Here is a 25,912-nt window from a genome sequence, read left to right on the forward strand (position 1 = left end):
AACTTGTGGATAGTTTTATTTGAAGGCCACAATTAATTTTTCACCAACAGTCTGGAGATAATGTTGTCTTGAGTGATGGACGTATTATAAAAATATTGATTTCTTTACAAAAGCTGGCAGAAGAAACTGCCTAAATTTTCCACAAGACACCATTGATATTTTCAACAAGCTACATACGTATATATATCTTCAAGAAAAGATTACTTACACACAATAACAACAAATAATATATTTTCTTGATTATGATAAGACATACATAGAATGCACAAACAAAAAAGATGGCTTTCTGCTCAGTGTTTAAGTCATGCTAGTCCTTGCAGCACACCATGTATACCTTATTACTCATGTTCAATTGCATATTCTTTACTTTCATACTTTTCTTTACATAATAACTGTACATATTCACCTGCTACCTCATTGTAACACTAGACACATAAATGAAACTTATCAGCTTAAGTATTCTGACTGTCCAAACATGAAATCAAACTAAAATAAAACAATGGTTCCAAAATGTGCATCTGAACTGACAGATTCTATACATTAGATTCTTTTGCACAAGAATGGCTAGAATGATGTTTCAGGCACAGAGGAGACATTTTGTTTTGAAGTAGTCCAGTACAAAACAAGATATTACACAAAAAGCATACAACAGCTGGTAAGAAAAATTAAGCTTTCCGTAAGCCTATTGCCATGCTAAAAATGTTAGCAAAACTATCAGTTATTTAAACCTTATGAGTTCTCAAAAATGTACAGTAAATGTCCTCTTGAAATGAGTACAAATTACATTCACACATAGCCACAGAATTTCTGTCCACCCTTTAGACTAACCAAGCATAACCGTCTGAAATATAATCAGACCACTTTCCATGTGAACAAAATTGCAATGGCCATGTCATCGGACATCAAAAACAGGATTGTTGACCACTAACTTTTGTGGAGGAATGGAGAAAAATTGGCAATCAAACTGTTCACTACAATGGTGTATAACACGGAGCAAGCAGATAATATTAGTCAGAAAACAGGATCATGCCTTAATCAACATGTAGGCTAGGTAGTGTTGCAAAATATACATCTGTGAAACTGGTAAGAGAGAAACAGCAGTACAGTACGATCACCAAAGTACTATCAGAGACCAAGGGGATGCTGTGACTCAACAAACCTGTTAGACTGGAAGTACAGCAGTAGTAAGGTTGATGCACTGCGGTTTTCAGATCCTGAGATTTTAACGCTTGATGTTTTGCCAGAACAATCCTGTTTTGAACACTACTCTTGTTCTTGTTGAAACCCTTCAGGAAAAATGGTGAGAACTGAATAAGTCCTTTCAGATACTCATTTGATGCAAGTGTCACCGCTGGATTTTGTGAAACATGCGCCACCATCAAGTGTCTAGAAGAGGACGGGCTGCAGCTTGAAAAGACAAACTGCTTCTGAACAAACCTTCCTGGCTGTGTGGGGATTACCTTCAGCTCCCTTTAGAGCTTACCCATCCTTTGACACTACCCAGGATAAAACTGCCGTGACCTGTAGCTACGGAATACAAACCTGTCAACAGCAGACCAGCATCTAATAAATCATGACAGGGCCACTGAAAACATGCTTTCTTCTGAAGGACGTTTTCTTTGGTTTGGGGATGAGACCAGGGTCAGGGAACTGATGAACAAGCACAGGGTTTACAGAGCCATCTATCCACACCTTGATTACCAGACAAATGTTCTTCACACAAATAAAAAATAAATACATCACCAAAAGGCGACTGGACAGAATTAACATTTCACTATCAAATTGTAGTGTGCAAACGTGACCTTGTTTTCTGAATGTATAACATTTTGAATGTCAAGTACTGTCTGCGTGTATGCGTGTGTGTTATCACTGTGCGATTGGTAGGAGTCATTTAACAAAAGGCTGAGGCAAAAGGCGACAAACAGCCCTACCAATAATCACGGAAGGGATGTCCCATGGGACACTGTAGTGCTCGAGTTATGACCAGCAGGCCAATACAAATAACCCACAGAGTGGCTCTCTCTGCCGCTGGAGCAGCCTGCGCTAGGTGGACACCAGACAGGACCTTTCAGCAGCACCACTGCCTCAGCACTCACCACACGGCTTGCATAAGTACGTAACGATGGGAGGCGGGGACACACCATAGGAGAAACAGGCAAAGCTGCTCCTTGCTGTCAATCACACACGACTTGGAACCAATCAACACACTGTTCTCTAGAGCAACGTGCTGATTGGTTCAAATGATCCACGTTTCACCAAAAGCATGTGAAAGCTGGGCCCAACTAGTCTCATTCTTCCATTAGAAATAACACATAAGCATGCAATGACCAAGAGATACCCCACCCCAATATGGGGACTAAGTCTCTATAGAATTGAAAATACCCTTAAGAGTACAGTAATATCTAGTTACAATGCAGAACAGTGTTTTATGTGGTCACATATTCTAGTATGCATATGCCCCCTAAAAATGACATACTTAACATTCTTATGTCTTGTGTTTTAGGTAGGGTACATTCTATGAACTGACATTCCCCTTGAAACAAAGAGAAACATACATATATATATATATATATATATACACACACATATATATATATATATATAAATAATGCACTGGAAGAACTGTGAAGAAACCAGTGATAGACATCCTTCTTTTCTACTGTTGACAGCCAGAAAATTAACCTCTCCTTTGGATTTCTGATAGGCACACCAGGTGCATAAATAAATACATATGTACAAGTCCTTACAGAAACACAGTCACGTACAAGTGTCAGGGATCGGGGCCTGGATGGAGAAGCTTATGAAGCGGCGTTCGGAGTTGCGCTCTGTTTCAGAGGTTCTGAAGGAGCTTTAGCAGAAACTGCGCTGTCCTGACTCAGACTGCTGGCCTTGAGCCCCAATGGAGTGAGCCGGGGCATAGGCCTCCAGGGGACCGGGCCGTTGCCCTTCTTAGTTTCTGTCGCCATGGTGACACTTCCCGATTTCATCTGCAGCAGTGGGGGCGGAGTCAGGGCGCCGCCCTTGACGGAGACGGGCGGGCTCTGCTGTCTGAAGCCGTTGGCAACGGCGGCAGCGGCGCCGCAGGAGGCGGCGGCTTCGGGCTTGGGCTGCTGCTCGCGTTCAGGCGGCGGCTTGGCGAGCGGCTCTTCGGGCTGCGGTGCGCTGGGCTCCTCGTCCTCCGGTTGGCCGGGCCTCGCCGCATCGTCACTCAGCTGCAGGAACAGGGGGCTGAGGGAGCGCTCGTCGTCCCCGCCCACCGGCCCCGCCTCCGGGAGGTGGCAGGCCGGGGCGTCCTCGCTGCTGGCCTGCTGGTTGAGGAAGGCGATCTCACTGAGCAGAGACATCAGCTTCTCGTCCTCCGGGTCGTCCTCTGCCTCCAGGTCTTCCTGTCTGTCAGTGGTCAGCTGATCTACCAGCACTTCCCCATCCTCCAGAGAAGGCCCCTTGTCATTTTCGGCCGGCTGGAACCCCCTGTCCTGAGCAGGAGCTGGAGGCAGAGCAGCTGACCCCTCTGCACTCACACCCCTTCCCTCCTGCAGTGCTGCATGAGGCACCAGAGCCTCCGCACTGACTATCTTCGGCAAAGCGCACGTATTCCTGCCTGCAAACGAGACAACAAATGTTGGAATACACAGAACACACGCAGTACCTGCATTAAACTATTCAGCTGCTGTGTCATTTCTATTAGAAAGAAAAGTAAAAATCACGCTTCTCGATACTCCGCATTCTGTTTGCGGAAGGTTACCTGTTGGGCAGGTTACTGAAGAGATGACCTGACTGGGGCCGGCAGGAGAAGCTTCTGGAACTGGGCTCTTGACAGCAAGAGGGAACGACATTCCTGGGACATTGATGGTCACTGAAGCCACACCTACAGTGGAAGGAGAGGTGACACATTCCATCACCCAAAGATCAGATGGAAGCAGCAGCACTACAGTCCAGAGCTCCAGGCACCACCCACGCCAGCAATGTGCCCCCGTTTTATTAACTTATAAAAACAAGCTCCTGACTCTATCATATGTCATCAACACCATCATTGTTGTTAAAAAATTCCTAGACATTTAGCTACATCTGTCAATAGCAATATCTGATCAAAATCATCTGATGAATGTAGCCGATTGACCATTAGCAAATGATGATTGACATGGCAAGCCACCAATCCCTGCTTAGAAACGTTTGTTGTACGACTTCCCCCGACATCTAGCTCTGACAATGTCTGCAACATCATTGTAGCTGATAGCGGAAAAACCTTTAGCTACAAATTACAAAGCTTCTTCTGCAGGTGTTGCAAAACAGACATTATCCTGAACGTCTTGTGTGTGTGTGTCCAGGGGGGAACTTGGAAAACTATCTGTTGTGGATAAAACTTTGTGTATTCAATTAATTCAAAGTTCATTTGGTCAAATGCAGTCAACAATACAGCAAAAAGGCAGATGTTAGCTGGCAATGAAGTGCTTAATGTCCCAGTGACATTTTTATGGTGAAAATGAGGTAAAATGCCGTCTAGACGTTCAAGATGAAAACTCGGCTACATTTGGTTGAGAAGTGGACATTTTCTAACCACCTAGGACATAGCCAGGCTATATCTGGGTAAAACCTGAGCTATAATGCAGTGAACCTGGTCCGTTTATGTCAAAACACCTCTCAAAGTTTTCCACCCCTCCATACGTCCAAGATTCGGGCTTTTGCCCACAGGGGGTGTGTATGCAAAGGAATATCTTTGTAAAATGATTTAAGAAATAATAAACTAATATAAGAAAATATACTTTTTTATCTAAGTAAAAATCTCCAAAAATCCAAGTTGTCCACGCATCCATTCTCTTCAAATGGTAACATGAAAAACCACAGTGCCCAGTTACATTAAATGATATAGGAAACATTGGGTAGCATTGCTTTGGAATACAGCTTGTTAAATTTGTGTGAACTAAGACAGCCAATATTGTATCTGGTAACTTGGCCTCATTTTGATATCAATACTTTTAATGGCAGGCCCAGATTTAGCAAGTTTTAATTAATGACCTAAGACAGTGCTTTGTATGCATAACTTGCTATTTTGTACATTGAAAAAGGGTTCTTGTTGAGATTTTGTTTAAAATAACTAAGGATAAATGACTACTTTCAAGGATGTATTTTTGGATCCAACAGTAAGGACTTCTTTTTACATGGTAGGGTTATGTAAGTGAGTCAGACATTTTGAAACGCATGATTTCTCATCAGAATAACGTCACACCCTCAGCACAGAGGAGGCTCACCAGGCATGGCTGGCAGGTCGGGGCTGCTCACGGGGCGCAGGACGGTGGCAAACGGCTGCAGAGGACCCTTGATGGTTAAGACCTGGTGGTTTGGCACGGCTGCGCCTAGTCCAGGCACCAGGGTCCCGCCGCCCACCAGAGACAGCACCGAGCTGGGCAAGGCTGGGGAAGAAGAGGAGAGGAGGGAGTCAATGACCTGGCTCAGGGCTATGCTCTGCATGCAACTTAAGACTGGCCAAAGGATCGACTCAGCATGCCGACTTTACTGGGTATATATGCAGGGTCCTGTGAAACCAACCGCAGTCTCAAACCTTGCTTCTGCCCATCGCCATTCTTGCGGTTCCCCATATTTCATTACAAATATTTACACGCAACCCCGAGGCGTTTATGTATCAGTGTGTGCAGGCTGCTCTGCAGCGCCATGCGGTGGCTGGAGGAGCACATGGCGCCCATGCGGGACGGACCTGTCGTCTTGGGCGCGGGGGGCTTCCTGCGGCTCAGGATGTTGGGCCTGCGTCCCGGGGAGCGAGGCATGGGCAGGTGGCCCTCGCTCACTGCGGTCACTAGGGGGGGCTGGGGGGCCGGGCGTTTGGTGACCTTGCGCTTCTTCTGCTCCAGGTTTTTCTGCCTGGCGCAGATGTCCTGCAGCTTCTCAATGATCATGTCCTCAGTCTTCCCTGCAAGGCGAGACACAACACGGCATTGTACCAAGTGGGCAAAGTCAGACTTCCCACAATGCACTACTGTGCCAAGAGGGCAAAGTCAGGCTTCCCACAATGCACCACTGTACCAAGTGGGCAAAGTCAGACTTCCCGCAATGCACCACTGTACCAAGTGGGCAAAGTCAGGCTTCCCACAATGCACCACTGTGCCAAGAGGGCAAAGTCAGGCTTCCCACAATGCACCACTGTACCAAGTGGGCAAAGTCAGGCTTCCCACAATGCACCACTGTACCAGGTGAGGAAAGTCATGGTTCCCACAATGCATCACTGTACCAAGGAGAGAAAGTCAAGCTTCCCACAATGCACCACTGAACCAGGGGAGGAAAGTCAGGGTTCCCACAATGCACCACAGTACTGAGGGAGGAAAGTCAGAGTTATCATAATGCACAATGCATTGGTTACAGTATCACTATCAGCACAGTGACCTTTGTACAAGCGAGTTAAGAAGGAAAACAGAATTTTTAAAACATTTGAGCAAATTTCAGTCTGAGGACAATGATGGGAACTGGGTTATTTCAGACTTTCCAGACTTAAAATAAAGATTTCCAGCAACTGTGGGAGCCCTGAAAGTCAGCCTTGGAAACAGGCGGAGGACAGGAGAGCGTGCTGCTCCCGCTACCTGAAGTCTGCGAGATCTTCCTGATGTAAGCAGCTCGCTGGCGGCTCAGTATCTTCTTCCTTTCCTCCAGATGGTCGAACTGGTCCACCAAGTCCTGGATCTCACCGGTGGCCTGAAGAAAGAGAAATGACCCCATTAAGTTTACTGCTGGAGCTTAACCATGAGAGGATTGGCTCACTAAAGAGTCAGGGAATTATCATCAGAAAAAGCCAGGCTGGCTTTTTGCCCATTGCTGTGGCTGAAAGTATTACCCAAGAGCTTCCTCGTGAATGAGGAACTTGTTTGGTTTCACATTAGTTTAAAACACTGGTTCTTAAGCTTAAGCATAGTCGAGTGGACTACAAATTCGTTTCGAGACCTACCTCATACACTCCTGCGAACCATTTTGGGTCCCAACCCATAGTTTAAGAAACACTGGTTTTAAGCAATTAGCCAGGTGCTTACAGGAATATGACATTTACTAATTTAATTTCAGTTCATAAAGAATTGTATCATTCTTACGTACTATAACTTTCACTAATGAGGAAAGTGATCCACTCAACTGGTAGTACGCCAAATGATTTAAAATGGTGTGAGAACACAGACATACATGCTCCAAAAAAGTTATAGGTGTAATATGACTGCAAATGTCACTTTAGATAATCCAGAATGAAAAATCAACAGTGTTCCAAAACAGGAGCAATATTTTAACCGTCAGTTGACATTTCAACCCACACATCTTAATCAGAGCAAAGTTGTAATGAGCCCTTGGGAGTTCCGTTTCAGTGAGGTGGCCATGCATGCATGGCCCGCAGACAAAGGCGTGCTCTATTACTGCAGGAAGGCGTGGAAGCACCTACAGGCCGTAGTGTTACACAGGCGCCAGTCAGCCAGCCAGTCATTTTGACCAGCTCTTTGAAGAAATGACTGGCTCCTTTTCCTGTACTGGTACGGGGCGACATAGCTCAGGAGGTAAGACCGATTGTCTGGCAGTCGGAGGGTTGCCGGTTCAAACCCCGCCCTGGGCATGTCGAAGTGTCCTTGAGCAAGACACCTAACCCCTAACCACTAACTGCTCTGGCGAATGAGAGGCATCAATTGTAAAGCGCTTTGGATAAAAGCGCTATATAAATGCAGTCCATTTACCATTTACCATGGTCAAAATGACTCAAATGCGTTTACTCATGTTACAGTAAATATTAGCAATTTATTACACTGAAAAATGTTATTTGACACAAAATTATGTAATAACTGCTGTTAACTTTTCAGTAGATATGTGTATGCGGTGTTATAATATACTGTAGGCCTACTGAGCATATTCTCTTGAAATTGCATGAGAAGATCAGCGCATGGCAACAGTCGGTGATAGTTGCTGCTTAGTCGATTAGGCCGCGAAATAGCGCATCATTGGGTGTTATTGGAAACCTCGCCTTTCCCCCAACCTTTTTTCAGAGTATTTTTATTTTCATTTTTGTATACAAGTGATTCCGTAAAGGCATAAGGTGTCAGGATTTAAGCAAATAAAAGTGCGACATTACACATGTTACACAAGCCAAAACTAAAAACTGAGTGTGGCAGTGACTAGAGTATGAACATTTTCGGATGAAAATGTTCCATTCACGGATGGAAATGACCATTCACGGATACGAACTGCTGTATCTAAAGCAGCAGGCTTTAGTTCATTATGTACCTGATAATTACTTGAATTTCATATATGGTAAACAACTGAAATGTTTGTTTCATCCATGTTACTTTCGTCAGTTATGTTACGTACACTACGTATGAATCTGGGCATTCATTAAGAGCAGACACTAGCAGTATAAAAATAACAGTACATGATGGAAATTTGTCAACATTACCTCTGTTGAGTGTACAGCAGCATGTTTTTGCTGTTGACAATGATAGCCACACACCCACACATACACACCCCCCCCCCCCCCAACCACAAAAGAACGCGCGCGTACCCAAAGACACATTTGGAAAATAAAATTGCTCTCACGTTCAGAATAGTATTTATTTCATATTTTCCTAATAAGCTCTAATATGTTTTAGATGCAAGTCAATTGTGTATCTGTATTATTTCATATAGTGAAAACTGAAAAGTCACTGTGTACAGGTACACAGGCCCTCACCTTTTTGAGGATGAACACCTTGGAGATTTTGGGAGAGTCCTGCAGGTCGAGGACCTGCTGCAGCTTGAGGAAGAGACCCCGGAGCTCGCTGCGCCGCCGCCTCTCCATCACGTTGTGCTGCATGCGCCCCACCACGCTGGGCTCTTCCTCCTTCGCCTCCTCCCCCTCCTCATCATCCTCCTCCTCCTCCTCCTCTTCCTCCTCTGCCTCCTCCTGCTCCTCTGGCTGCTGCTCCTCCTGCCAATGAAACCACACCAGCACTTAAATCATTAACGCAATCTTTCACTTCAACATTAATATTAATACGTCCTTACAATTTATTGGTAATATGCAACCTTTTCTAAAGCGGTTTAGTTGTCTAATCAAGCATGCATTAGACTGTTAATTTACTTCACCACTTAAAAAATAAGAAAAATAAGAAACCTGCATTATATAATTTCTACGATGCACTAGAATATGTGGAACATACAAACCCTTGAGCAAACTGAAATTAATTTAATTTATGAGCAAGATTAACATTTATTCTAACATTTGATGAAGTTACTTCATTTAACACGCAACAAGTGTGTTCGCTTCTGCAAGCATATTCACTCATGCGCATGCAAGGCAGAGTACAAATGGATGTTACTGTGGTATTTCAGGGTAAAAACTTACGCTGGCTTGGTGCTCTGCTGTTCTTTGTGCCTCTTGTGCACTCCATCTGCAGGAGAGAATGAGTTTGTGCAGCTCCATAAATCTGGGGTGCAGCAGGAAAACACCTGCCATCTTGTCTGTGTAATGATGCTGCACCTTATATCAGTTACTATCATAATATACAGTCATACAAGAGCCAGTGTGTAGGACTGGATACAATGTTTACTTGAATGATACATGTTCTTCTTTCATGTCAATTCCTTTTTCCTTTAGTCCCTCCTTTAAAGGCCAGAGTGCCTGACATGCACAGCTAAGCAGTGCAGACCATGACATGGAAGGTCATCTGACAAGCAAAAAAACTTTTTAAAAATGCTGTAAAGTGAAAAAGTCCCACCTCTTCTACGCTATGGTTTTACATATTAGGATATAGAAAGTAAAATCTGTTATATGGTATTTGTCACATGAGGTTAGACTTATGTGCTATTAGGAGTGGGTGAGGACTAGATGAGGATTATTTATAATGTAAAACTATACAACTGAAAAGGGAAAACATTCAAAGGGAACAATTCTCCCCTTCAGGAAGGGGCTGGAGGATGTGTGTGTGTGTGTGTGTATGTACATGCGCGTGTGTGCATGTGTGTGAGAGTGGATCAGTAAGAAGGAAGGAGCGGTAGTAGTGTGTGGTGTGCTGGGATTCGGTCGTGTTCTGTAGTGGAACGATCTCTCACACTCTCTCCAGCTTCTTCTGCATGGCGACAGCCTTCATACGAGCGATGTTGATTTTCTCCGACAGCTCCTCAACTGTCTCAATATCCACAGCTGCTCCCTCCTCACTCCCTTCGGACTCCTGACAACAGAAAAGACAAAAACACACAGGCCGCAAAGGAAATTAGACAGCCAGAGCACATGCCGGCACAAACCTAAGCCTGACACTGCGCAAGGTGTTACACCAACGTGCAATTTCAGCAGGGACGCACACCATGTCTGCATCAGGCTGTAACCTCGACATGCGTTGTTCTGTCTAATAATGCAGTGCGGCATATGAACACTGCTCTCTTTGTTCATCATGTATTCATGTTACATGCATTAAAAAAATTAGCAGTAGCAGAAACGTGTGACACAGCCCACACCATCTATGATAATAATGTTAAAGGATTACAGTAATGGACTGCATCACATCATTTTGTAATTACAGTTTCTGGCCTGTGGGTTGTGCTACTCTCTCTTCCCTCTGTCTCGCTGCTGCAGTCTTGCCAGCTGGTCTCCGTAACATCTTTCCTGAGCTCATCCTTGCTGTCCTCTGCTGCCTTCCCCTCAGAACACAACAACTGCTCCACCAATCACACGCGAACACCCATGTGCACAAGCAGATACAAACATACTCCTACAAAGAGGGAGTATGTCTATATCTGTTTGTGCACATGGGTGTTCATGACTGACCGTTAAGTCGGATAATTTGTCTGCCCTGAACTGGCCAGCAGCATTGCGGTAGGTAGTCACTTACGCTGGTGACGACGACGGCGTCATCGTCACTGTTGTCCCCAGAATCCTCCTCAGAGTCCTCCGTCATGTCTTCTGAAGGCAAGTCCCCGCTAATGTCCACCTCCATCTCCGCCTCCACCTCTCCCTCCTCCAGGGGCTGCCTCTCCTTGGCCACCCTGCAGGGGGCGGTGGTCTGTACTGCGTCAGTGGGGCCTCTCAGCGGCGGCGTGGAGGTCTCAGCTCCACACACCGGCCCAGAGTTCAATTCTGCCCCAGGTACCCTGTGAGCGTCTGGGATCCCCGGGAGACCCGCCCCTGCACCTGCGCTGGGCGGTTTGGGCGGGGCCTGGGAGCTGCTGCTGAGGGCACTGCCCACTGCACTGGCATCGCCCGGAGTTCCCGTTCGAGCGGGGGAGGGAGCCGTGGTTGGCCGGAGCTCACTGGGGGAGGGGGCGGCGATCGGCTCGCAGGGCCCCGCCCGGCCCGGAGGCCCCGCCCGGCCGCCCTGCTCCTGGGTGGAGCCTGGCGTGCGGGAGCGGTCCGGCTCCGTGCCCTGGGGCTCCTCCGGGCGGCCCGGGCCGCTGGTGTACGAGTGGTCGGCGCAGACCAGTCCGGCGGGGGTCACCTGAGGGTCGCCCCGCCCAGCCTTACCCTCGCGGGGGGGCGGCTCCGTGGCGGCGCCCCTCTTCAGCGGGACGTAAAGGGGAAGCGGGGCGGGCTTGGCGCCGGCGGGGGATTTGGGAAGCTGGAGCAGGGTGAAGCCCCCGGGCACGGACAGGACCTTGGGAGAGACGGGCGAGGACCCGGCGGCGTTCAGCGCCACCAGCTTGGGCTCCTTGGAGCCGGCGGACGGCGAGATCCTGACGGCGTACGCGCCCGCCTGGCCCAGCAGCCCCGGCAGCGCTTTGACGGAGGGGGGCAGGCTGCCGAGGGCGATGGCCGTGGCGCCCGCGAGCGGGCCCGGCTTCGGCGCGGGGGCGGGGGCGGGGGCGGCGTCCCCTGGGGGCTTGCCCTGCGCCGGGGTGGCAGAGGGGACCGCAGCGCCAGCAGGGGCAGCGGCGCTGGTCTTGGGCCCTGCGGGCGCGGAGCTGCCGGAGTCGGACGCTGAGGTCACGGGCGTAGGCAAGCGTACCACAGAACCTGGGAAGCAGCGACAGACAAGCGCCCAGCTGGTGTTACCACAGTGAGTGAAATCACCACAGAGCTCCAGATAGCAGGGTCACCTAAATATCCCACGGTTGCTGGGGAACAGCATTTTATGAGCACACATGCAGTCTAAACACAGGGATGCGTGCACTGCCAGAAAAATAAGAGGACACTTCAGCAGGACATCATGGTTTTTTGATTACTATTAATTAGTTATACAGCTAACTAGCTTTAAAACAATAAATGTGATGATCACCCAATTTTGGATTTAAAATGTATAACATTAAAAAGCTTTTGAATCGTACAAACCTGCACACATACACACATAACTCAATGTTGCTTACATTTAGGAAAAAAAGAGTAATAATTTAAAAAAATGAGACAGAACACATATATACACCATCAGAACTATCATGATAAAAATTTATCAAAGGCAGGCTTCTGTAAAAACAAATGCAGTGTTTGTCATTTTATGTTCTACCAAATTATAAGAAAAACAGAAAATATTTTTGAGGACAAACGTGGGCAAACAAGTTTACAAACTTCCCCCAGCATTAGCTGAAGGGCATAACAGCTGATCCACCCCGAGGCTGGAGCTGAGAGCTGATTGGCCGGCCGCTCACCGGGGCTGCGGATGAGCAGGTTGGGCTGCGCGGCGCGCAGCTGGCTGAGGGGCACGAGCTGGATGAGGTGGCCGTTGGGGTGGCGGTACAGCGTGGTGCCCGAGGCGCTGCGCACCGGCTGCAGCACCATCCTCTGGCCCGGGTTCAGGGGCGGGAAGGAGGGCGCCGCCAAACGGACCCCTGGTGCCGGGCCTCGGGCCCCTGGAGCCGGGCCTCGGGGCCCCGGGACCGGGCCTCGAACCCCCGCCCCCGGGCCTCGGGGCCCCGCCCCCGAGGGGGGAGGCGAGACGGTGATCAGGAGCATGCGGGGCCCGGGAGCAGCCCCCCCGGGGGAAGGCGACGCTTTGGGCGGTTTGGGTGCTGTGTTTCCATCTGAAAAGCAGCCACGACAGCAGTGAAAAAACCAGTAAAACCATCATCCTGTCTTAAAACAGACGACCAATTTCCCACATGGTTCTGACAGCGATTAGCATAGCCCGCTTTATTATGCCACTGTACAGGTTCCAGGACACAATAAAAAACCATAAATAACTTCTTACACAGCAGTACCACCATAGAGAAGATTTAAGCCAAAAGATCCTCCAGAAAAGCTGACTTTAGGGACAATTTCACTCATTTAGTATTTTAAATATTAAGCGAATTTGTAATTGTTTACTCTTGTGGTTTTTTCAGGCAGAAGATCAATATTTCTGAATGCCATTCTAACTGAAGTACTTGAACTTCAGAGTGATTAATGAGACAAAGTGCAACACATGAGTAAGAGGACCAAGTCAATGACCCCCCTTTGTGATGCCTTGTAATTACATCAAACATAGTGTGTCTGCATTTACCTGTTTTATACGCCGCTACATCAATAAAACGATCATACAAATGTAATAATAACAAGGCATAATAAGGCAAGTTATGCTACCCAAAATTGGAATGACCAATGAAATGTGGTTAATTCTATTGTAGTCAATTTAGGAAATTAATGAAATTACATTCATAAACTGAAAAATCCACAAAGAAGAGTATGGACACTTTTCAATGGTGTAACTGAATAATTAGTTGCCACGCCTGAATGAACTGAAATGGAACTGATCTTAATTGTAATTTCTGGGCCTGTTCCATGGCAGAAAAATGCCCTGTCAACTCAGGAGAATGAGGCCTGCTACTCGCGGTGTAACTTTTCACTCCAGAGTCCATGAGTCATGGCAGCACAGCATATGCAATGGCCATGAGGCAAAATACACACCGACTGCTGGGTTAGCAGCAACAGGCCAGCGAAACATGCTTCCTTACCTTTCCATGAAGCACAAAATCCTAAGCAACAATCAAAAAGACCAACACAGAAAAATCCATGTAGGTAACGAACACAGTGAATCACCATAACACTGCAGCAGCACAAAGCCTGTGATCTGGCGTACAGTAGGGATTAAGGAATTCCACATTTAATTTACTCTTATATCCTGGGTAAAATCAATGCAGGACACCAGCATAGTTAGTGTAGTGATAATGCATCATTAGAATCACTTACACCACCAGAAACAAGGAATATCAGACTCTTCTGTAAAGAATGACATTTAGAATTTTTCTTTTTTAAAATTTGGCACCAAACCTGGAGCTGAACGTAACCGATTCCCACCATATTGGGAAAGTCCAACTATCTACAACCACAGCTGCTTTCCAGCGTGACCCCCGCTGCTGATTCGGTGGAGTGTAGGCATGCATGGTTCTCCTGCAAAACACATGGGGTCGCCAGCTGCTTCTTTTCACACCACATTCCACAGTGGCAGCTCTCTCTCTCTCTCTCTCTCCATCTTATATATATATTTGACTATTTGGATTGTTCAAATATATATATGAGTGGCACAAAAATAGCATGGGAGATATTAAAAGCCACTTTTCTTGGAGTGGCAGTCCATTACAATATAGAATTATTCTCATCTCATTCTCGACGCTTCCACTGACTTTAAGCCACAATGACCTAAAATACTGAATGGTACCTGTTAATTTCACACTTGTCAGGTACTTTTCAATGGTTACCTGGAGCTTGTGCAGGAAACCTTTTTTTGTGGGAAAGGTAGACTTATTTCTGGGATTGAAAGTGGTATATGAGAGTGTATTTGGGAAAATCATTGGGGGAAATCCCTACTGTACAGTCCATAAACACCAGCAGTGGAGGACATGAACAGCACAGGCACACTGGTCACACACAGGGCCTGCAGAAGGATGGAGGTGGCTGAGGGGGCGGGAATGCAGGCTGTTCATGAGAGACAGCTCACATCACATCACATCACACTCACATCACTCCACTGCACAGCTGGAAGGGGGGGGGGGGGAGATGCAGGGAAGGGGCCTCTCTGGAGGGTGTGGTGAGTGAAGGGGGCTGGCGTGGATTGGACAGCTTGTGGGACCACAGACAGAGACTGGCACACAGCACGACACGGCAACAAGGCTTACCCCTTGGCTGATTGGGCAAAACAGACAGAGGGGTGACAGGGGATGGGGGCTTAACTACGGGCACTTTTAAGACGGTGGCAGCGCTGGGGGTACCTGTGCAGCTGGAGGAGCCGGTGGAGGGGAGGGGCTTAGTGCTACTAGAAGGGGCGGGGACTAGGACATGACAAGGAGGCTCGCCTGGGGGCATCGTCAAGGTGATGGAGGCCCCCGCCCCTGCTCCCTGCTCCACCCCAGAGCTCGGAGGAGGAGGGGAGGAGCCCAAGACCACCAGCTGAGTGGGTGATAAGGTGAGTTTCTGAACGCTGCCCACCAACTGGGGGCCACTAATGCTGGGAAGCCTCTGAGGAAGAGAGCTGATCTTGTTGACCACAAACTGGGTGACGACCTTCCCCACTGTGGGCTTGGTCACTGCACAAAGGAACAGATCCAAGGGCACTGTGAGTCTTCCAGTCTTCCACTTCCACTCAAGAAAAGCATGGGCTAACTGCATTTTCAAGCCACTTATTGCATTAAAAAAGATGAAATGTACAATTTTAGGATAGCCTTCCTGTAGGTAACCTTTATGCAGGATTGAGCATATTGAACCATGTCCAGTATGCACAGGCTACAGGCTACAAAAAACAGCTTTTCCAGGCGGCTTTCCTCTCCTACAACATCACTTTAAGGAGTGTTTTATGAGTCTACTGATGTGTGCCGCTGGCTTAGTGAATTCCCATTCTCACAAACTACACAAGCAAGGCAGTTATAAGCTTAAAACAACGCAAATGAATCCCTTAAAAGGTGTATCAGAATGTTCAGTTTATAAATAATAGAAGCGCTACCAGCAAAAGACAAAGATTGGTGGCCTTGTGATAAAGCCAACTTGCTTACTAGAGGCCTGGAGGATACAGGAGTTACAGGTTTCAGTTCAGAATGCTCAATCTGTTTAGGGTGCTCTTACCACAGCACATCGCAGAGTTTTTACACCTTTCATTTCCCTTTGTGAAACGGCCACATGCACGTCCCACAGGTGTGTTCCACACCATCCCCACTAAGGGGGTCTGATTATGAAGGGCCTGACTGAGGCAGTGTCTACAGCAGAACTTACCCACTGAGTTGAGAACTGCCCCAGCAACGGGGACCGAGCCACTGGAGATAGCGGCTGGCGTGGCAACACTGGTGGTCATGGCAACCTTGGCCAGGTGAGATGGTTGTGGCGTGGAGGCAGCGGGAGAGGGGCGCTTGGACCCTGCCGCTGCTGCAGACGACGCCTCCTGGCCGAGGGGGCGCAGTCTGCCGGTGATGTAGGCAGCAAGCCTGTTGGCAGGGTGCAGCGCCCCCATCTGGCCCAGCTGCAGTTTGGCTTGCGGGTAAGACTTGCCATTAACCTGCAGTGGAGGAGAGGGACAGAGCCAGGACACTGAGCAAGAGCTTCTTGCACTGATCCAGAGTTCCATACAGCACATCAAAATGGCTTCCATCCATCCATTATCAAACGCACTTATTCTTAGTCAGGTTGCCGGGGGAGATGGAGCCTATCCCAGCATGCATTGTTGGAGAGGCAGGAAATAAAAGATCTTTCTAAACGATTTTTTGGTCTAAATGAAAGCACGGAAAAGACGACATCAGTACTGCTGCTATGCCTGCCCTTGTCCAGAAGTGCAAACAGAAACAATGTGCATGATATGCAGAGAGGTCTCCTCCACACTGAGGACGAGCGGGTACCTTTATCAGCCCCTGGGCCGGGACGCCCGGCTGCTTCCTGTTGGCCGTGAGGATGCCGGCGGGGGACACGCCCGTGAGGAAGGGCAGGGCCGTCTTCTTCCTGGGCGCGTCCGCGCCCCGGGCGCCGCCTTCGCTCGGGCCGCCGTCGCCCGGGCTGCCGTCGCCGCCCGTGTCCGGCGCCCCCTCCTCGGGGGAGGCGCCCGCGGGCTGGGAGATGCACACCTTGTAGGTGACGGAGTGGCCCTGGGCCCCCTTCCTGCGGGTCTGGCTCTGGGACAGGGGCTGGATGTGGTAGGGCCCGATGCGGAAGGGGCGGGTCAGCCGGTTCTGGGCCATGTGCTCGCACACCACCCGGAGCACCTGGATCCGGTCAGACTTCTTGGCCCACTTGCACTCGGACACGATCTCCAGCACCTTGGAAGGCGCCGTCTTGGGCGTGCTCAGGGTGGACTCCTTAGCAGTCTTCCCTGCAGCTAGAGAGTCACATGACCGGCACATCAGGATAACTTTAGTACACGGGTGATATAAAAATAAATATACTTCAGAATCTACCTTACACGCTTAAGGTCATGAGTGACAAGCTGACTTATGTAACACACTGGACTTAACACACAGGAATGAATCGCAGACAGAGCCAGGGCAGGGCCTCCCTTACCTCCTTCAGTGTGAAGCACACCAGCCTTCCCTGGGGTTGAATCTGGGAAGTTGTGGTAAGGGTCATCCTTCTGTTACACAAATGAGATGAATAGGGTTAGGGTCAAAGTGCAGAGGTCAGCTGCGTGTGTAGGGGGTCAGGAGGGTGTGAGCTGACCTTGCCGCTGCACAGGAGGGACCTGCAGGGACAGACTGCCTGGTGGGGCGAGGTTTTGCTCTTGTACGGTCGCACGCGGGCGCACGTCATCTTGCTCTCGAAGTACAGGTACACGGGGTCCTTCCTGTCCTCTTCGTCCTCCTGCAGTCAACACCAATACCAGCCAGGTCACTGTCAGCCACAGCGCGACTGAGAGACTTTTTGCTCCACTTTATACCAAAACTCCCTCCCTCGCTGATTTATACGAGAACAGAACAGAAACAGTAGCCAGCAGAAATCAAGAGCAGCAGTATATCGGAATGTCGCATAGGTAGATTGAATTAGCTAACGTTAGCAAACTTGTTATTGCCATGGTGCAAAGGACAACAGGAAACAAAATCACCATTCTTCAGCTCGGTTGTTGCACCGAGAGTGGTCTCAAATGCACCACCATCCTTGAACTAGTTAGCGTACAAACGCACGCCAACGTTGTTACCACAACAACCAATGCAGATATGCTAACCAATGAATACACTTCCTGAACTCACATCTAATATAAAACTGTGAACAGGTCCTAAAGATTGGATTAGAAAAACAAATCAGATCTTTAAACACTCCGTACACTACCAATCCTCTCCTCGCCAAAGCAAATAGCAAATGGGACATAGCAGGGACCTGTATTATTTCAAACCTAGTCCCACTATTGTCCAATGAGTGATAATAAAGGTATTATAACCTTATAATATATTATAGTTATAATTATAACGTTATTATATCAAGCTACTCATTATGAAACTGACTGACTGACAAGTGGCTTACTGAGCTACTAATTTAATGAATAAGTTATGTTGATTATGTGCATTAAGAGAGATGACAAGAACAACCCCGGTTCTAAGTAAACCCGTGAATGTTACGCTACAGTGTGTAATTGAGTATAAATGTGGCCCTGGGTTCTCACCGCGTTAAGTTTGAGGACACGGTGGGCTGAAGCAGAGGGGTCGTGGCCGGGGGCGTGAGCAGCCGAGGAGGGGAAGTGGATGGGCTCGGGGATGTGCAGGGGCTCCGGGTCGACCTCATCCTTCCGGTTCCACAGAGTCCGCACGCGGGCAGCCGGTTCTGATGGCGGCTCTGCCGCAGGTATGGCTGTTTTGGGATAGAACTGCCATTTAAAAAAGTCCCCTACACCTGAGGACTGCTTCACTTGAGCTGAACGTAGAATACAAAACAGGCCGATCGTACACATGCAGCAATATCCCAGATGTCGGCCTCCAAAGTCCAGAAGCTAACGCTAATGGAAAATAGCCATTAGAAAGAAGTCACTATCGATTAGTGCGTGCGTGTGTGTGTGTGTGTGCGTGTGCATGTGTATATGGGCGTGGGTTGCACTCGCCACTCCCGAGACAACACTCACTGTATGCCATCATCCTCTTCTTCTTCTTCTTCTTCTTGGGCGGGGCGTCCTCCCCCAGAGCTCCGTAGAAGATGAGGCCCTCCTCCTTCTTCTGCTTGGGCGGCTCCCTGACCAGCACCACCTTGCGCTTGAGGCAGGTGCAGCCGAACATGCACTCGGTCTTGCCGCAGTGCGTGGGCTGCCGGCGCTCCAGGGCCAGGCTGGCGCACACGCAGCCCAGGCGGCAGGCGGCCTTCAGGCAGGGCGGGGCGCGCCGCTTCATGATCCTGGCGACCACGGGCCCGGCCTTCGACGTGCCCTGACCGGACGAGGCGAGCGCGGTCAGCACACAACAGCCGCTTCTAACGCCACTTACCGGACAAGCCAACCCCGTGATTTAACATTAAGCTGAAAGAGAACATGTCCTACGGTACCAGCTAAGTGGAGTAGCTAACTACTGCTGTCCTCCCGAGCTCTGTACTTCCCCTCAACTGCTTCAGTAACTATCCAGCTGTGCCACTGTATACAGTCTAACATTCAAGCAATGCAAGTCACCCAAGATAAGACTTCTTGAAAATCGAATTCCGTGCTAAACATCCTTACAGCCCACCACATTTCGCATGCTCCACACACACGCCTAGTCACTGCCTGATGGTGTGTACAGAGAGGTGTGCGCTTCTCTACCTGCGCAGTGAGGAGGGAGGCCAGGGTGATCTCTGCTCTCTCCTGGGTGATGCAGGTGCGCGCCTTGCCCTCCCACAGCGCCCCGTCCTCCAGGTCCATCAGCTTCACCAGCGTTTTGGGGAGCCACGCGCCGCGCCCGCTGGAGCCGCCCTGCCCCGGGCTGGCGCGGCCGGGGTCCCTGCCGGCCGGGTCCCCTGCCGGCCCCGGGGCCCGCGGGCCCTTGGGGGAGCTCTTGGCCTTGGCGGCCGGCTTGGCGGCGTGACCCGCCGCGGACGCAGGGGCGGGGGCGTCCGGCGTGGCGGGCGCCACGGGTTTGGGCGGCTTGGGTCGGGCGGGGGCTTTGGGTCGGGGCCTTTTGGGAGGCGAGAGGGGCTTGAAGGAGGCGGCGGCAGACGCGGGCGCTGGGGTCTGCTTCTTCAGCACGCTGTCCAGGGTGCGCACGTAGCTGGTGCTCTTGGTGGGCAGCTGGTAGACCACGGGAGAGACGGCGCTCTGCGCGAAGGTGGCGGCCCGCTCGTCGATCAGCTTGCCCTCGTTGGCCAGGTACTCGTCCAGCATGTCGCTGCAGAACGCGGAGCGGTGCTTCAGAGCCCCGTCCGCACCTGCGCTGCCTGCAACACACCAACCACACCAACACTCTTACTTCCGTTTCAAACACACAAACCACTCATTTCATTGGTCTACTGAACCCTCGTTCATCTACGAACGCTGCGAACAAGCCCTGGTACATAAGGATGACATGAACTGCTAAGCTTTTCCCTATGAGATCTGAAGCCTGCCACTGTAAGAGGACGTTTGTTTTTTTCCTGGCCTGTTCCCCAAATGTATTCACCCTGATATAAGAACAGAGACTACTATCCAGTCTTCAAACTCTAGAATGTTGAGGGCAGCAGGGCCTTACTGTCAGGTTTGGCGGGCGGGGCGTCCGAGGCGATGTTAAACTTCTCCCTCCACCCTTTGATTTTGGTGAAGTCCGTCGTTTTCCCCGTCCTGGAGACGAAGTGAACCGGCCCATCTGAGAAGAACACACGCTCATTAACCAAGGCCCTCCTTTTACACACCCAAAAAACAGCTTTAAGAAGCAGCCGCGATGCTAGGGGAGGCGTGGCGGTGAGTGTCTGAGGGGGTGGGGGTGGGGGGTGGGGGCGGTTTCCTCACCCGGGGACGATATCCGGCCTGCAGAGGAGCCGTCGCCGCCGGGGTACAGGAAGGGCGGGGGCAGAGGCAAGCACACGCCCAAATACCGCAGGTCAATCGGCAAGGTGTGATCCAGCAGGTTCAGCTTCAGCCCAACTGAGGACATCACACAAAAAAAACGCTTTCGCTGTTGCAAACGGCTGCACAAGATCCTTTGAGACCAATCTTTCATTTGAAGCTCAACAGCACTTTGTCACAAATTATTCATATTATTTTGAATCCGGGCAATACTGTCTTGCAACATATTACAATAACACCAATCCTTAGACGCAGAGTTCAAGGATAAACTGACAAACAGATAATACTGATTTGGCATTTAGATATTTACATTATTTTTGATTGATAGAAACAGTGATACTTGTGTTTCTATGGGAAGACCATTACAATTCTTGAAAAGGGGAATAACTTGCATTTGTTGATGGTAGTAGCTCAGAACGCAGTCTATGTCAAAACGTAAACGAAACTGGGTCGATGTGCACATGTGAATGCAGCCACAGAGAACCACGCAAATGACAAGAGCCCTTTACCTTCCTGAAGGACAGGATGGATGGCTTGTCTGTGTTTCAACCGTTTCAGATCGTGCAGAAGGGCAATCTCCAGGCGAGCAATCTTCTCTTCCTCTGTTTCTGCAACTTCCCACAGGGAGAAACAGACAGCAGACACAAACAGCATGAAAGCTCTGATGTTCAAATATATAATATATCATATTAGCAATACAATTTGCCAAACAATTCCTTTAAAGGCTTACAGAACTGGTCGTGCACTGTTTGTACTGCATAATGTGGGTCTGACATCGCAGATTCAGCTCATTTGTTGTGTATTTTTTTTTCCTAAATATCGTTCTGTTAATGAACAGTGTTGAAGACAAATGCTATTTAAAGGACATACACACATCTGCTGGTTCATGTGATTTTACAAACAAAAAAACCCCCAAAAAACCAAGAACACTGCAGGCCAGGGACTAGCTTGCAGGTCAGTGAGGCTGTTCACCTCTGTCCACAGGGGGTTCTGGGGTTTTCTGGGGTGCTGGTGGCAGTTCCCTGTTAAGTGGTTGGTCCCCAAGGTGAAACTCCAGTGCCTTCTGTTATGTTAGAAAAAGAGCCATTACATTACATTACAGGCGTTTGGCAAATGCTCTTATCCAGAGTGACGCACAATAAAGTGTATAACCGTAACCAGGGACAAGAGTGTTGAAAACCCTAGAGGGAAGTACAGTTCCAAGTGCAGGGAACGACCGCGTAGTTTAACTTGGACCCTGTAGGTTAATCCATCGATGCTGGACACTGCTGAACTCATATTACAAGAACATTTAAATGCAAACCAACAGAATATGCAGTGTGGGTTTAGCCCTTACATAATTTACCTTCATATTCAAGCAACTTATAACTATTGTATACAACTCCAGACATAGAATATAACCAGTTAACCAATTACTGTCAGTTAAAATGCCAATTTCCGGACGGTTGCATCACTTCCATCTTCCAAATTAAAATTGTAAACCTATTCATGTACCCACCTGAATGCTTTCCAAGAATAGTGAAGTCAATACAATAACAAAAGCCCTACATATTATGGAACGTTACAGTATGGTCCTGTAAACTATAAGAAACACTGTGTTGTAATTGTAATTCTAAAACATAACTAGTCATCCTGCAGAGACAGACAGCACATAACAGTAGAAGTGCAGTAGATGTCCCAGATCAAGGCCTTCCAAAGTCTCAATAACAAGCACCCTCAGTTTCTGTGCAAGGAACACGTTTCCTTGGCTGCATCGCATTGGCCAAAATGCCTCTGGCTGACTCTGATTGGACTTTGTAACCAGGAAGCGGTAAAGACACAAGTTTGAGGTGTAACTTTGAGCCAATCGTTGACCTCGATGCTTGTGCTTGTTATTGAGGCCGGCGTACGCCTAAATGAGACGCTCTTGGACTTGATATTATGCGCGAATTTGAATGGCTTGTATTAGAGTAATACAGTAATTTTAGATAAAATAAACGGCGTAGTGATTTTCAAAAGGGTGAATTACCTATACCTAGCAACTTTCAAGTCTCGTAGAGTGTTTTTCCACACCGTTTCAACATGAATGGCAGTGAATGACGTCTGTCTATTCTGGACAAAACGTAAACAAACACAATATCTCAAAAATAAAGCAATTTTGGGAAAAAATGGTCGAGGTTTATGTAAACTATGCGGCCGATGTTAACAATGGATAATGACATGTAGTAATACTGGTATGGTCCTTTAATATCAAATTTGACAGATATTAGCCCTTTTCATACGTGGCAGCAATACTCTCTAGAGCAAAAAAAAGCTGTGCTGAAATCAGCCTCACCTTGGAGGTGAAGGAGACAAAGAGCAAGCCCTCCACATCTTCCAAGTTGGGCTGCATGCTAACATCGGTGGGGCCTCCGATGACCTCGTCGGGGTCGGCCTCCGGCCTCCGGCCGTGCTTCCTGTGCTTCCTGCTCCGAGGCTTGGGCTTCCGCTTCCTCTTCCCAGAGGAGAGCGGAGCGGCAGCCTGTGTGGTGCCCGGGGAACCGGAGGCAGGGTCTGACCCATCCAGGCCTTCAGAGGCCTCAGGTCCATCAGGCAAAGCAGGCCACAGAGCAGGGGCTGGAGACAGGGATGCTGGGGCGGGAGAGGTCTCCATGGGGGCAGGTGATGACGATGCGGGGGTAGGAGACAGAGGAATGGGCGCGGGTGAGGGCAGCTCGGGGGCCGGTGACGACTGCGCCCGGGCAGATGGTGGTACCGTAGGGCCAGGTGAAGACAGCTCAGGGGAAGGAGATGACAGTCCACCGGCAGGTGGCAGCGACGTCGAGGCGGGTGATGAGGGTGCTGGTTCGGGCAATGGGGGCGCGGGGTCTGAGGGGGTCTCTGGTTTGGGCATGATGGCCCTGGGCTTCGGCCGCCGCTGCTTGAGGAACAGAGCCAGCAGCGGCAGGGGCACGCGTTCCGCTCGCTTGGCCGGACGGGCGGCCGGCTCGGCCAGCAGCGCAGGGTCACCGGGCTCCAGGGGGGCAGCCGCAGGACCGGAGGAGTCCGCAGGGCATCCCTTGGGCCCTGCGGACACAGCTAGCCCAGATGCCTCGCTGGTCTGCAGCTTTGGGGAGGAAGCGACCGGGGTGAGGTCAGAGGGAGGCTTGATGGCCACCGCTGGCCCTCCACCTGCTGGAGTTTTCACCTGGTCCTCTCCCACACCTTCCTGACCATCTGGCGGAGACTCCTTGGAGGTGGCTTTGTTCACAGGCAGCTCCTCTTTCTCCTCTTTGAGGCTTGCGCTATCAGCGTGCTTTTTGTCAGAGCCGGCAGTTGAAGGAGGCCTCTCAGTAAGACCCTTCCGTGTTCTCAGCTTGGCCTCTGGCGCTGGCTCCGAGGGGGGTCCAGGTTGAGGCCGCTTTTTACTGCTGAGCGCGAAAGCGAGGGGAAGAGACATTTTTCGGCACGTGAACTTGCAAACACCACATCAATTGAATTGACTTATGTTGCTTAATTTAAAATCAGTCCCGGATACATTTTGGGACCTGCAGGAAAACACGGGTGCAGTATCACTTATAGCCAGAAAGTCGTACACTTCAGTTTCTGAGAAAAACAAGGGAGGAAATGTAGGCCTATGTGCATTTGCAACCAGCACACTGAATGCGGTACAGCGGGAAACGCAGTCATCCCCATTCAGTATTCCCACATTTCCGAGTTCCCTTGCATGGAATCTTAAGAACAACACCTAAAACGCTGTACTAATAGACAATGGCCTATAATAGCATTGCTTTCTTTTTGTGCAGGCCTATAAGCCTAATTATTTTTTATTGGTTTTATTCTAATAGAGTTATCTAAATTGATTTATTTTACAAAGGTTGTAGGCGTAAAGAGTCTTTTAGAAATTCAATAAAAGCCTGTTTCTTTAAGAAACAGTGAAAACATATACTTGAGCAGGTCATGAAAGTTTTGACCATCTGGTTCCATATTTAATTGCACAGAAAATGATTACAAGGAAAACTTTGAACAGACTGCTACAGCAATAACTTAAGCCGCGTTTCCACCAAAAGGACCCAGAACTTTTAGTCCCAGGAACTACTTTTCAAGGAACTAAAAGGTTCCTTCAGCCCATTGTTGTCTGCGTTTCCACCGCGGTCTAAAGTCCCGCGAAGATTAGGCAAATTAGCCCACTGACGTATGAAAAAGCGACGTTGTCGTCGGTCCATCTGTCCTATGATTTCTTCTGTAACCCCATACTACCACCGAAGTAGCCTACATTATTTTCTAATAAGCGGGACAGCCCGGGGGGGTTTATTCCACTTATATACAACGGGTTACCAACAATGACTATATGGTTACTTTTGTATTTATTGATTTTTATCGATTTGATCACCTGGAATTGAAATATTCTTCTGCAGCCGTTTGGGCATATTTTACCGTTGTCAAGCAAAACTGTCGTTGGTAGTTGAACTTGGACCGTTGTTATGCAACAAATAGGATATAACAGGCCAATAGTCAGATTGTAACTGTTTTATATATCCTCTCAAACACATTCATTATATTTTTATGTGAACATTCACTTTCATGTCTTGACATCCGAGGCGACAGAATGCATTCACATTTCCAATATAACTGGCAACAACAGCAGAAAACATGCACACGTTGTAAACAATTTGCTGTTTGATTACTTTCTCATCGTCAATTCCATATAGGCTAATCGCAAAATGACAAGAATAGAACGAAAACTCGGACTTGCGTGAAAATTTAAATTAGCAGTGGTACAGCCACCGTTTGCTTTCCTTCGAAGTTACTGCTAGCCGAGTAGCGAAGTGTGCCCTCCAGATGCGAACCATGCACCATAAATTAGTCCATAGTCTTCCTGGTCTTTTTGTGGAATTGAAGAATGGCAGAGTAAAATTACGGCAGTCTGAAAAAGCTAAAGGGATGATTACTAGAAGTAACCTGTTATTTTACCCTGACAAAAAGTGCGGAAGTTGATTTCCAGTTTGCTTTTACTGTATCACCAATGTGAATTACGCAGAACTACCGCATACCTCACATAACTGTATCAAACGTTTTGAGTCAATTACAACGAGCTAACAAAGAAAATCCGGAAGGAAATATTCAGCAACCGAATTAATCAG

At 48.7% G+C, this 25,912-nt stretch overlaps 1 protein-coding gene across 1 annotated transcript in view; it reads right to left on the bottom strand.

Moving 5' to 3' along the window:
- The window catches only part of mgaa (MAX dimerization protein MGA a), a 39,818-nt gene continuing 13,906 nt past the window's right edge, over nt 1-25,912 (bottom strand). The window contains exons 3-25 of the mRNA XM_035418191.1: nt 23,125-24,199; nt 21,783-21,873; nt 21,320-21,424; nt 20,754-20,888; nt 20,497-20,610; nt 19,596-20,206; nt 18,933-19,230; nt 18,480-18,664; nt 17,543-17,683; nt 17,387-17,456; nt 16,732-17,204; nt 16,115-16,394; nt 15,121-15,435; nt 12,586-12,957; nt 10,839-11,956; nt 10,063-10,181; nt 9,356-9,401; nt 8,702-8,938; nt 6,591-6,702; nt 5,714-5,926; nt 5,250-5,411; nt 3,746-3,868; nt 1-3,601 (exon numbers count right to left, since the gene is read on the bottom strand). Of these exons, the coding sequence (XP_035274082.1) occupies nt 2,799-3,601; nt 3,746-3,868; nt 5,250-5,411; nt 5,714-5,926; nt 6,591-6,702; nt 8,702-8,938; nt 9,356-9,401; nt 10,063-10,181; nt 10,839-11,956; nt 12,586-12,957; nt 15,121-15,435; nt 16,115-16,394; nt 16,732-17,204; nt 17,387-17,456; nt 17,543-17,683; nt 18,480-18,664; nt 18,933-19,230; nt 19,596-20,206; nt 20,497-20,610; nt 20,754-20,888; nt 21,320-21,424; nt 21,783-21,873; nt 23,125-24,199 (7,198 nt within the window). The 3' untranslated portion in view covers nt 1-2,798. The remainder of the gene's footprint in view (nt 3,602-3,745; nt 3,869-5,249; nt 5,412-5,713; nt 5,927-6,590; nt 6,703-8,701; nt 8,939-9,355; nt 9,402-10,062; nt 10,182-10,838; nt 11,957-12,585; nt 12,958-15,120; nt 15,436-16,114; nt 16,395-16,731; nt 17,205-17,386; nt 17,457-17,542; nt 17,684-18,479; nt 18,665-18,932; nt 19,231-19,595; nt 20,207-20,496; nt 20,611-20,753; nt 20,889-21,319; nt 21,425-21,782; nt 21,874-23,124; nt 24,200-25,912) is intronic.

This window comes from Anguilla anguilla, chromosome 1, assembly GCF_013347855.1.
Source record: "Anguilla anguilla isolate fAngAng1 chromosome 1, fAngAng1.pri, whole genome shotgun sequence".
NCBI classification, from domain to species: Eukaryota; Metazoa; Chordata; class Actinopteri; order Anguilliformes; family Anguillidae; genus Anguilla; species Anguilla anguilla.